This window comes from Strongylocentrotus purpuratus, unplaced genomic scaffold (assembly GCF_000002235.5).
Source record: "Strongylocentrotus purpuratus isolate Spur 01 unplaced genomic scaffold, Spur_5.0 spur5_scaffold_6, whole genome shotgun sequence".
Lineage (NCBI taxonomy): Eukaryota > Metazoa > Echinodermata > Echinoidea > Camarodonta > Strongylocentrotidae > Strongylocentrotus > Strongylocentrotus purpuratus.
The window spans coordinates 46,620,698-46,633,495 of NW_022145612.1; the positions used below are offsets into that span (position 1 = coordinate 46,620,698).

General features: G+C 38.0%; 1 protein-coding gene across 1 annotated transcript; it reads right to left on the reverse strand.

Annotated features, from left to right (window-relative positions):
• Positions 1–4,558: 4,558 nt before the first annotated feature.
• LOC586351 (RIB43A-like with coiled-coils protein 2) lies at positions 4,559–8,437 on the reverse strand. The gene is made up of 5 exons (XM_786136.5): positions 8,134–8,437; positions 7,455–7,536; positions 6,327–6,790; positions 5,581–5,975; positions 4,559–5,000 (listed from the first exon to the last, which is right to left on the reverse strand). The coding sequence occupies exons 1-5, from the start codon at positions 8,248–8,250 to the stop codon at positions 4,919–4,921; spliced, it is 1,140 nt and encodes a 379-aa protein (XP_791229.1). The 5' UTR covers positions 8,251–8,437; the 3' UTR covers positions 4,559–4,918.
• Between the last annotated feature and the right edge of the window lie 4,361 nt (positions 8,438–12,798).

Here is a 12,798-nt window from a genome sequence, read left to right on the forward strand (position 1 = left end):
CAAAATTACCGAAAAACCTGCCAGAAATGGTCAAATTGGCAAAAATGGCAAAATTTGACAAACTTGACAACTTAATTTATCACTTTCTCGGACACAAATAATAAATTAAATTATCAGACACTAAAATATCATCTTTGTGGTAAAAAATACAAAAAATAAAATCTATTACCGTTTGGAAAACAGAAGCAAAAATAAGTAATTTTTGCCATTTTTGCGAATCTGCAGATATGAAAAAGTTATGAAAATAACTAAGTCCACCTAATTAATATACGCATATGTAATCAAATCAAAACCGAACGTGATACATCAATGAAGCCTATGTTTATCAGACAGGTATAGAATTTTTTTTTTTTCAAGAAAAAAAATTTATGAATATTCATCAAATATGCAAATTAGGTCATTTCAGCTAATTATATAATTATATACGAAAGTCAAACTGTTCATTTTGTTGGCATTTTTTAAATCATTTATTTATAGATCATATTTACACCAAATATTAACATCAAATTCCCAATATTTTTGCAATGCCAATAAAATATGGCGATGTAAATTACTTGGATCACCGTTACAGCTATTTCCTCATATGTTTCACAAATTATTCAGAAAAACCGATCAAACGATGAAAAATTGCAAACTTTCAGCTACATCACAGTATAGTTTTATTTTTTTTAAATGTCAGATTTGAGGATTTATGACGATTTTCCAAGAAACCACTCAACAGGCCATAACATTCCACAGGGACTAAATTTCAGAAAAAAACAAAGTTTGGTGATCCCAGTACAGTTATGGCTACCTGAGTGTAAACAACAAATTAATTCAATGAGTGAAACACATTTTTGTAGGGGAGTTTTATACATTGAGGTGCATTTTCACTCAGGAAGAACAGAATTGAAGCTAATGAGGCTTTCTAACAAAATAATTATATGTTATTACTTATTCCCCCCCCCCCCCCCCCCCCCCCCCCCCCAGCCCCTCTCATCGCAATGTACAGACAAGCGCGACATCAGTATATAGAAGCAAAGATTTACAGAAAGTAAAGGGTGGCTGAAATAGGTGAAAATGTTTGAAACCACGGGTATATTTATGTAGCAACCAAGTAATATTTTAGTTTGGAAATAAGGCAGGGGCAGCCTATTTATTTTTCCCTTGAAAGTCCCCCCCCCCCACACACACACACACACACACACACGCACGCACCTGTAAACAACATTGAAAAGTGAAGCAGGTCGGAAATGAGGGGAATCCTTCCAAGAAGCCTGTCTTGTCTTCTTTAATTCTGTGCAATTGAGAATCGCCATTAATGATCTTGATTATCCCCGGGAAACACGTGTACATGCAGAACGTGGATAAACTAAACTATTATATGATTATTAGTTACCCAGATCCCCAACCCCCAAATTGTCTCTCTCTCCCCGCAATGTATAGACAAACGCCACGTCAGTATAGAGAAGCAAACATTTACAGAAAGCATAGGGTGGCTAAAAATTAATGTGTGAAACGTTTGAAACTCCGGGTATGTGGCAACCAAGTAATATGTTAGTTTGGGAAGGTGGCAGGGGCAACCTATTTTTTTTTTCTCCCTCGAGAGTCCTCGGCCCCCCCCCCCGACACACAGACAGACAGGCAGACACACACGCACGCACCCAGTGGCGTACGCATGATTTGTTTCAAGGAGGGTGTTTGAAGATTGAAAATCGCGCCGACCGATATTTCGCTCGCAGTGGGGGAAGGGGGGGGGGGGGGGGGGGGTTAGGGAGCACTTTTTTTCCATTTTTTTTTACTGAGCACACAACCCCCCCCCCCCCCCCCCCCTATTGAGCAGGAAAAAAATGGAGTGGGGGTTTAACCCCCAAAACACCCCCCCCCCCTCCCTGCTTTCGCGCCTGAACGCTCCTGTATACAACACTGAAAAATGAAGTAGGTCGGGAAGAAGGGGAAACCTTTCAAAAAGCCTATTTTGTCTTCTTTAACTCTGTAATAGTGATCAGAATCGCCATTAAGGATCTTACATAATGTGATTATCCCTATATTAGGAAACACGTGTACAGAACGTGGATAGACTAACATATAGGATTATATCATTATTTGTTATATAGAGGGCGCAAGTAGCTACAAGTAGTGTAGTGGGCCTTTAAAAGTAATTCTTATTTGCATATATCACTATTGTTTACAAGCAAAGATTTACAGAACGCATGGTGTGGCTGAAATGTTCAAAACCCAGGGTAGCATGTATGTAGCAACCAGGCAATATCTTAGTTTGAAAAGGTGGGAGGTAGGTGCAGCCTATAATATAATATTATTCCTCTTTATAGACCCCCCCCCCCCGACACACACACACACACACACACACACACGCACACCTGTAAACAACACTGAAATCTATATTAATAATAATCAAGAATGGAAGAAGAAGAAAAAAGGTAACAAAGTTTCGTTGCACAAATTCTTCATATGTTCTCTCTTTATCTTACCCCTCCCCTGAGCTCCCTCTCTACATATACACCATCCTCCACCCCTCACTAATCTGCACTCTCTCTCCCTCTCTTCATATCCCTATCTCTCCTTTCTTCTATGTTGTACCCAATTTCTCATTGACAGAATCTAACACAGAAAGAATTTCTTTTGAAAGTACATAACATTCATTTAGTCAATAAAACACGTATGAGTATTTAATAAATGTACATACATATATATTCAATTATCATGTGTTTAAAATAATATACAGTCTATATACATATTCAATCATTTCTACATGTTATAAGAAATATATCTCAATAATTAACCACGATGCCAACATAACACTTGGTAACCATCTACATAACCGTGAAGTGACAAAAGTAAACTTTGTGACAAGAGTATCATTGTGCTAACAAGCTCCACATTGTAAAAGAAAATATATGGTCAGCAATATAGGACATATCACTTCAAAAATAACATTATTATGTGATTTAACATTACAGCATCTCACTAAGCATCAAATACACTACACGATAGTGCATTTGTAAAAGTCAAAGCTATATTCATTTTGTCTCGTACGTTACAGATCACATCTCAGATTTCTAATATCCAATGATAGTATACAGCCAAAAGCCCTAATAGAGCTTGAATCAGACAAAACATTAAGTAAAATGACATTTTCATGTCGGTAGATGTGTATGTTCACGACTCCATGATGAAATTCAGTAACACCTGGGTCCTGTTTCAGGAAACTTGATATCAATAACAAGTTACAATAACTGTCATAATTAAGCTACTGAAACCATGGCATCTGATAGGCCGAGAGCAAGTTTTTCATAGAAATTTAGCATTTGTTATTGATAACTGTTTAACAAGTTTTAGGAAACAGGGCTTAACCACTTTTGTTATTTCGGGCCATATACTCTAACGCAGAGGTAACGACCTTCTTACCAGAGAATATGTTCAAACAATTGCAAATCTAACAAATTAAAGACACTCATCTCACTTGGTTCATAAATCTCTTCCACAAAACAAAATGCAATTATAACATCACAGATACCATCAGGTTACGTACTGTACAGTGAAGTCTAGACCCTGAGGATTTCTTTTTCTTTGATGTAATAGGTAATATCTAAAGCCCACATCACACTTAACGATTTGACTATGATCCCATTTTTGAATAATTTGCGATAACATTTGATACGATTGATGACAAATATGTACCAACTCCACAGCATAATCGTTAAACACTCAAGAATCAGGATTCTGAATGGCACATGAATCTCCTTATGAGAGGAAAAAGTCAAATAGGTTACGACTCATAGTAAATCTGTATCTGACTTGATTTAAAGCCAGTACGGCCTAACTCCCCCTTGAAGCCCTCTAATGCACATAATTAGTATTCATATCATTATTCAGAATCGCAGTAAAGAAGATAATCTTTGTTTGAGTTTCAAAATCTAATGTACAATATTTACTTTAAAATCGGATGGCAGCTGAATCGTACAGTGTTTGGTGGGTTTTAAAGGAAAAAAATATCACTAAATATTTCCTATTCCAAACTTTTGAAAGTACCCCAATATTCCAGATTATTATCTATATAACGCTTCCAAGTGGTACAATAAATCAGTGTATACAATATCTTTAGCGCAGTGCCCAGGTGACTGACCAATATTATTTTCGTATTGCTCGGTCATCCAGAAACGTCGACAATCGATATCGATATCATATTGATATCACACAAGAAAAAGCCATATTAACCGAGGTAAGTCAAATTTTGTTATTTCACTAGTCAGACTAATATAGATAATAATTATATTGTATGGCTTTATTTTTGTGTGATACAAAAATATATTGTCATAGCTCGAGCAATATATTCTTGTATCACACTCAAGGCCATCTCATATTATATAAGTATTGGTGCACTACCCACTCGATTTTAACATTTAAAACATAGTTGTACAACAACAAAAAAACAAGATAGTTTGTGGTTTTATTATCATAGAACATGCAATATTCTGCAATTTACCACTTGTAAAACCCATGCCATGGTGTACACATAAATGCAACAATAATCGCTTCTTAGTTTTACATATTTATGCTTATCTTTGGGGGGGGGGGGGAATGAACAGTAGTTGCAAGACTTGATTGAGTTTCTAAAATCCTTCCCATACAGCTCTTTCAGATTTCATTTCATGTAATGAGTAGCTGATGAAGTTTTTGAACAATGCAGCTATTGGAAGATAACTAATGCTTTATGTCTATTGTCCACTACATAATATATAGCCTTACTGAAGTAATGGATTGAAGGGGGGGGGGGGGGGGGGGGGGGGGGGGGAGGTGTCCTCAAAACTCTTCTGCCAGAAAAATCTCTTTGAGCTGAGGGAGGAATGTCCACTGGATGAATTCTAGCAGACAAAAAGAAGGCAGCAGGTAACTTATCCACAGTAATTGCAGCACTTTATCGACTTGTCTTGTTGAACTGCTGAAAGTAGGCTGCTGTGGGTGGATTTGTGTAAACTTCTTTGTCCATGAAGTTTTGGCTGAAGGATAGGAAGAAAGGAGAAAATCAAAAATGTCAACAACATGGTAATAAGTGATTGGGTTCACGATGAATGCAGAACAGATATATCATAGAACACCATTCATAAGTCCGTAAATGCAGAGCATTTTACCGACATCTCTACCATCGCTGTAATGTATTCTCAATTGCGCCAACTTTCAGTGAAGGCGTATATAGAACGATTTACAATTCCTGTACCCAAGCATCATCACGTGCGTGATGCATGTTGTAGATCATGGCTGTCGACACATTGGTACATTGTGAGCTGCAGATGGCAGTATACATGTATGTAAATTTGAAGTAGTGTCAGTAGAATACCCTGCCTTTTTTTTTAAATAACGAACATTTGGAAAACAAGCTTCTTAAACTGCAGCTCAGTCTGGAAGGAAAATGAAAAAGAGAATAATTTGAATCTATTTTATAACATTAGGTACAATCGGTACTTTCAAGTCCAACTTTTACAGAAAATTCAATTTTGCATTTTATAAACAAAGATGATAGATTATAAATCTATAAATAACAATTAACAAAAACAACATATATACAAAAGTGAGACTTACTGTGCATTCTGCTCCTCAGCAAGCCTTGAGTTTGATGCGATTTGTTGTCGTTCTAGCTCTTTCCTTAGTCTCTCCTGCTCTCTATCCATGAGGATACCTGCCCTAGCATCAGCGATCCTCTGTGCCTCCCATTCTCTATCCCTCTCTGCTTCGTCAGATTTGATGCGCTCCTTCTCCTGCCTTTGGAGCTCTTGCGTACGGCGGATGTCTTCAAGCTGTTCGGGTGACATGCCCTTCCAGCGGTCGGTGATAACACGGTGTGGACCAAATGCGCTGCTTGCTACATCAGGATTCTCTGTCAGCATGTCACCGTTGATGTGATTGGCCAGCTCTGTGAAGTTGTCATCAAGTTCTTGCTCACGTCTCAGGCGGTCTTTCTCTGCTTGTTCATCAGCCTAGCAAACACCAATTAATACAAATATTATTTTATTGAGAAAATTACCAAAATATTCTATGCAAGTGTAAATTATTGCTGATGATCTCTGGTTACCTAAAAAATGCCAACTAATAAATCTAACATATCAGAACTAATTCAACCGTTACAAGCTGTAAATTCATTTTTGCAAGTCTTAAACCACAGAATCATTATTTGAAAAGCATGCTTTCAGGTATATTTGAACGAATTTCTACGAAAATACATCTAATTTTCTGCATAAAATGAAATTACATATTTTTTGTTCTCTCGCACATCTTTAGATATCATTTTAGCAACAACTTGCAAACTAAGTTTTTATTTAAAAACTTACCAGCGATTTGTTATAGTCCTTAGTTGATAAATTGATGGCTCTTCTACATTCTTCTTCCGCTGCTGCTAGTTCACATGCTCTCTGGTCCATCTCTCTCCTATGTAGATCATACAGCCTGTCTGCTTCCTCTTGTCGTTTCTTCTGTAGGGCTTTCTCCTTGGCTTGTTTGGTACTCCACTCCCTCATCTGTTCCTCCATCAGTTTCTTTCGCTCCTTCCCTCCCAAGTCTTCCCCATCAAACTTCTGGATGCTGGATGGGCCGCAGCGAGGGTCATCGTCAGACACCCTGGCAGGTTTGTCTTTCTTCTTGGCCTCAGGGTCATATAGATCCCATTCTCGCCTGCCTTCTGGTTGCTGGTGAAGATCCCTGAATTCGTTCATAGCAGAGTTGAGGTTGCGGATGTCTTGTTCCTGGCGCCTTTGGAGAAGCTCAGAAATCTTATCATTGCGGATCATATCAGAGGCTGTTAGAAAAGGAAAATAATACAGTTCGTAAATATAAAACATCAATTTAAAGTTAAACCAATGTGGGTCCAGGTCATGGATTTGATAAAATATGTGTTTTATTGGATAATATGGTTGGTACATGTATGGGACCAAACTAATACTGGTAAATTTGGAAACAATTCCACTCAATAAATATTCAAAAATTGGGCAAAGCATCAATAACACAATTACAATGACAGAAGAAAAGTCAATACTACATTTGTCTGATTTTTGGTGCATACAGTACCAGTGTACTTGGGGTACCGGTAGTTTTCTAATATCTAAAAGTAGACTATATCAAATATTGGAAAATAAAAAAAAGAAACATATTTTCTGGCATAGATCTACCACATATCCAATATTTCTGATAATTGAAATAAGATTGATTCCATATGAAAATAGAAATCCATGTTGTGGTTACAATATGGTAACAAGTTCAACACAGGGATAGTCGAAAGGTACATGTACATGTATGCCTGCCAGATGATTGGAAACGGCTTCCTTTTTCTTTCATTAAACACTTCTAATATGAAGACTGCAAGAATTATAACATTGATATATTTTGTTTGGACATTAAGGGTAGTTTGGGTGAACGCTAACTCTAAAGTTCTTGAGGAAAGTATGCCATCTATCAATCCTTACCAAACGCCTCTTCTCTGTCATTTTCCCTTTGCTCCTGTAAATCTCGGTCATGTACTTGTTCCTTTAATACCTGGACATCAACCTGTACAGAAACAGAAAGAGATAGGAATCCGACCATATAATTAGATTTGTTTACTGTTATTGTTAAATAAACATTATTTATAATTTCCGAAGATCAAAGTAACTCTTCTTTAATACAGGTTTGTTTAAGTGGAAGATATTCCAACACACATAAAGATGTTTGCATTAAAAAAAAAATTCATCCAAGGGGAAATGCATGATTATAAATGTGTCTGTCTGGACTATTTTATTGGACAAGTGGGCACAATCACAATGACGAATGATAAGCTTGAAAAATCATTTCAATTACATTAGCCAAGCAGCCGATAATTATTAGACAGACTAGAATACATTAATGTAACATGTGCATAGCTTCAGAAAGACACATCAGTCACTGGAGATTCTACTTCAATTAGTCATGCCATTTGACAGATTCATGGAGTTGCACATGTTATTGTAATATTGTTGCATGCATAATGTGATGCAGGCCAGCATGTAGATTCTATTTTATTTCTTAACAGTGAACTGTCAAAGCATATTTACAAATAATCTAATATTAATAATATATGACTAGACCTAGACCTATAACATGAGACGAGTATAAATTTATGAAACTTACGCCAATCGTCCTGACTTTTGCGTTGAAAATTCTGCTCTGTCTCTCCAATTCAAGATTGCGGCGCCTTTCGATGGCAGCATTCTCTTTGAGGTCAATGGGTAAGTCCAGTTTGTACATTTTTCCTTGTATTTTATGCCCAGTTGAGTTTAAAAATCAGTTCTTGCTTGTAGTATACACTGTATTCCGACAGAAGACAGGTCTGTTTTCCTTGTGAATGGTTCTACATGCACTGTATTTACTTCGAGATCGTGATCAATATTGCTAGCTGAATCTCGCTGAAACCTATTGTATGAAGCTGTTGTCAAGGCACAGGTCGTGTAAACAGCTGGCTGCGAGTTAGCGCCATTGTATCCGCATTGCTGATTGGACTGCGGTTAACTACGGCGCTCCAAACAACTAATCAGCACTCGCGTAGCATTAGTCTTCCTTTGGTGTGACGCTGTATACCAGATCGAGAGTCATGTTTTGTGACTGTGTGTGCGTGCAATATACTCACCCCTCTGAATATACACACCCTTTTTTTTTTCGTGAAAAAGCAAGATAACCCCCCCCCCAAATTGTATAAAAATATGTAGAATATTCTATTCCTTGCGTATTGATTCGTTATGTCTTCAGGCATATGTGGCGTAGCTACGGTGGTGGAGGGGTGGGGGGGGGGGGGGGGGGGGGGGGGGGGGGGGGGGGGGGGGCGAGGGGGCACGCCCCAGCCCCATAATCGAATATGGCAAGGTAAAAGGAGGAGAGCGAGGGAATACATCAATCCCCTTGAGAATAAAAAAGTTACAAGTGCTCTGCATGTAACACACTCACAAACTCATACACAAAGATCGTTGAAACATTTTTTCATTTTAAGTTTTACCTCAAGATTTTTTGTCGAGGCCGCCATTCTAATTAAGCATCGCTTATAATTATGTTGCGGTCTCCTGCACTTTTTCAACATATAGTTCGGATAATACTTTAAATCTATGATAACATGTTATGGAAATATTAAGTTTCGTTATTTTATGTATAAATGTAAAAAAAAACAAATAAAAAAAAAAACGTTTTGGCATGAAGTAATTATTGTTTGTTTATGTTGTATTATACCTTACATTTATATGTTCTTCGTTATTCATTTATATTATATTTGGAAAAATGCAGAAATCAAATCAAATGAAAAAAAAAAAAAATAATAAATATATAAGTAGAAAATATATGTATACAAATGCTTAGGTAATCCCACCCCCCCCCCCCATACGCTTCAAAACAAAAAGGTTGTCTATTGGTGTAGATCTATACACATAATTTTTTTTTACAGATATCGGAAACATGAAGGAAAAGAAAATATAACGTGAGAGATTAAAGGAGATAGATTGTTCGAAAATGCTCTTCAAATATTACATTATATTTGAATCAGTAGTGTGGGGACAACGTAGATGAAATCTGTTTTCATGAGGAGGCATATCACAGATAGTAAAGTGTAATCGATCGTTTCTCTCGCTCGCCGTCCCTTTGCTCGTAAAATATGGAAACGGGACAGTTTCAGCCTGCGAGGTCAATGCGATTAATTATCAATAATTCATTGCATTTTCCCCCGGTCCTCAACAGAAAAAAAATCCTCTGTGTGGCCATGCCTTGAATCCTAATGCATGGTAGTACAGAGGAATTTTTCCTGTTGGGGACCGGGGGAAATTCAATGAATTATTGATAAATTACTGCGTTTTCAATCTTTGTTCAATTTGGGGGGGGGGCCAACCCTACCCTACCCCCGCTGCGTATAGTAATGATTCAGTGGCAAAGCAATGGCGTCGTAACTGTGAGACCCCAGGATCAAAACCGTGTTGATCACCTATATTAGTGCCCTCTTGCTGATTGTATGTAAAGCACTTCTTGGTCAAGCTCCCACTTATATCGAAGAACTGTTGAATTTCAAACCTATTCAACACAATCGCAACTTGCGCAGTTCCCGAGATACTTTGTTGCTACAGATCCCATCTATCAAAACAAAAATAACGCTAGGTGATCGAGCATTTGCTTGTGCAGCCCCAAAACTCTGGAATAACTTGCCATTTGAAGTCAGGAAATCACCATCTGTAAACGTCTTTAAGTCAAAACTGAAAACACTTTTTTTTAATTAACTGTACCGTAAATCTTAGCATATCAGGAGCTCTTGTAGCGCAGTAGAATATATACCTAATGTTGGATAGTTTCTGCGCTTTATAAATGTACTATTATCATCATTATCATTATCATAATAATAATCATAGTGGATATTAGGCTTGGGCGGTTCCCTTGTTGATGAGAACCGACTCCGGTTCCCACTCTCGGCCTCGGTTCCAAGTGGAATCGACTCCCGCTGGCTGCCATATACAGTACATGTAATTGAAGCCACAATGCTGTAAAGGTCACACACACACACACACACACACACCAGGGAGGTGTTTAAACACTGTATGTTATGTACTGTGCTTGTCGGCTCCACTCAGCAGTGGCACCGATAGCAACAGATGATTTTCTGAGATATTTTTTTGGAAAACTTTACTTTTAAAACTGAGTATCAAAAGTATGAATGTATGTGTGACTTGTGTGTGTAAATTGATGTTTTGTTTATATCTGTTTCGTCTCATGATATCTCTACAATTACATGCAAACAATATATAAAGAAGATCAAAGTGCAGACCTTCATAAACAGTTATGAAATGATTTATTTTACTACTTTCGATCAAATCGAGAAAAAAACATGACCACTGCTAATAAAGTAATTAATTATTTAATAACTCATGGCAACTTGGCAACAATGTAAACAAACAAAAACATGTTAGGTCTAATTTAAATTCTAAACTTCAACATAGAATTATGGAATAATCAACTCGTACTTACACTGCTAAAATGTAAGAAATGCAGAACAATTATTTCCAATATTACGGTAAACAATCCATTATGTAAAACTAAAGATTCTGATTCCCTGCCTAAAATAAATGGAATGTATCCGAAACATGCCTGGTCCGCTGGCTCTCCTCCCAGGGACCAACCTTTATCTGAGAGCTAAGTGTAAATAACTCATGCTCACATGGCCGCCCGCCCGCCCAATGCCACCCAAAAACTTTAATGACCCCAGCCCCAGCTCGGTGGCACTCCATTCCCATGGTTACTACTAACCACGTGCTTTCTAAACAACAGATAACAGCGCTAGATCTTGGTTTCAGAATAAATAGTCTGCATTTTCAGCCACTATTAGAGATTGCGCTAATGCCACAGCGAGAGGGGACACTTGACTTGCCTGAATTATTCTTATTTGTTTAAATACCCCCAAAAAGAACACAAGACAGAGAGATGTAGATCTGCAAAACTTATTCTTGAGACAAAAATAATAACAGAAGGGGATGCTAGAGGGGGAGAGAAAGGGAGAAGGGGAGATGTTGACCTGCCACATTTATTCTTGTAAGGAAAACAAAATAACTGAAGGAAACAAGATATAGGGGGTGGGGGAATGTACATGTAAATTGTAGACCTGTCAAACTTATTTTTAAGAAGAATAAAACTTGATGAGGAGAATTCAAGGGAGAGAAAGGAGGAGGAAATTGTGAGTTGTGTGATTTAGTTTATTTGAGGAAGAAAACTAAACGTCTGATGTCTAGGGGAAGGGAAGACTAGGGATAGAGAGAGAGAGAGAGAGAGAGAGCAAACACAAAGTCACATAAATCAGTTTGCGCACGAGAGAAAACATGAATCAACTTGATCACACGCTCCAAGAGGAGAGAAAATGGGGCCATTGTTCCAAGACTCTTGCGCAATTTACCAAAGGTCAAACGTTCAGCTGGGGGGGGGGGGGCAGTTACAGACAACATGCAGCAGTGCTATACACATCGCATAGCACACACATCTCACTCTGATGCACAGTACTACGAAGGAGGTACACACACAAATGTGTGTATCAAAACAGCATGCTGCTAGTGCGCCCATCGCTCGCATGCATTCTGCTTTGACAGAGCTGATTTTGTTCATTCTCTGTGCTGTGGAATCGACACCAGTTCGTTCGGGCAATGTTCCTTCGTTCACTTTTGCAAAGTATCTCTTTGAATTTTGGTGCTGTGGAGTCGACTCCAGCGCCAAAGACTCGGTTCTTATCTTGGAACCGAGTCTCCTTTTCTCGGAACCGACGTGCTCGAGTAATCGACTCTCTAGAGATTGGAGTCGACTCCTCGGTTCTGGATTTCAGAATCGGTTAGAGTCGGGTACTCGGCTCTCGCTCCCAAGCCTAGTGGATATACTTGTGCTCGGTGCTCAATCCTTATTACTCTCAGTTATGACTTACGGACGTAGGTCCCCTTGTTGATAAACATAGTACTACTAGCATAGGCCTACACATGCTTTAGCAGTCAGGCAAAACAAACGGGAAACAAACACTCGCCAATAATTATCCAATAACATCAGAGAATGTATACTAGTATCTAAATCTATTTAGGAATCATTGTCAAAACCATTCCATAAATTGGGGTAAAAAAAAAATCCCTACCTGAGCTCTCATAGTGCAAATCATTATTCTGTAATTTTTTCTCATGGCATTGATTTTTTTCTTGTTCGGGATTTGTCCTTCCCCCACTGACCCACCCTCCGAGGAAATTGATAAAGGGATATAATATGCTACTCAATCCATTCAGACTTTGTTCTATGATATTCTTGTAA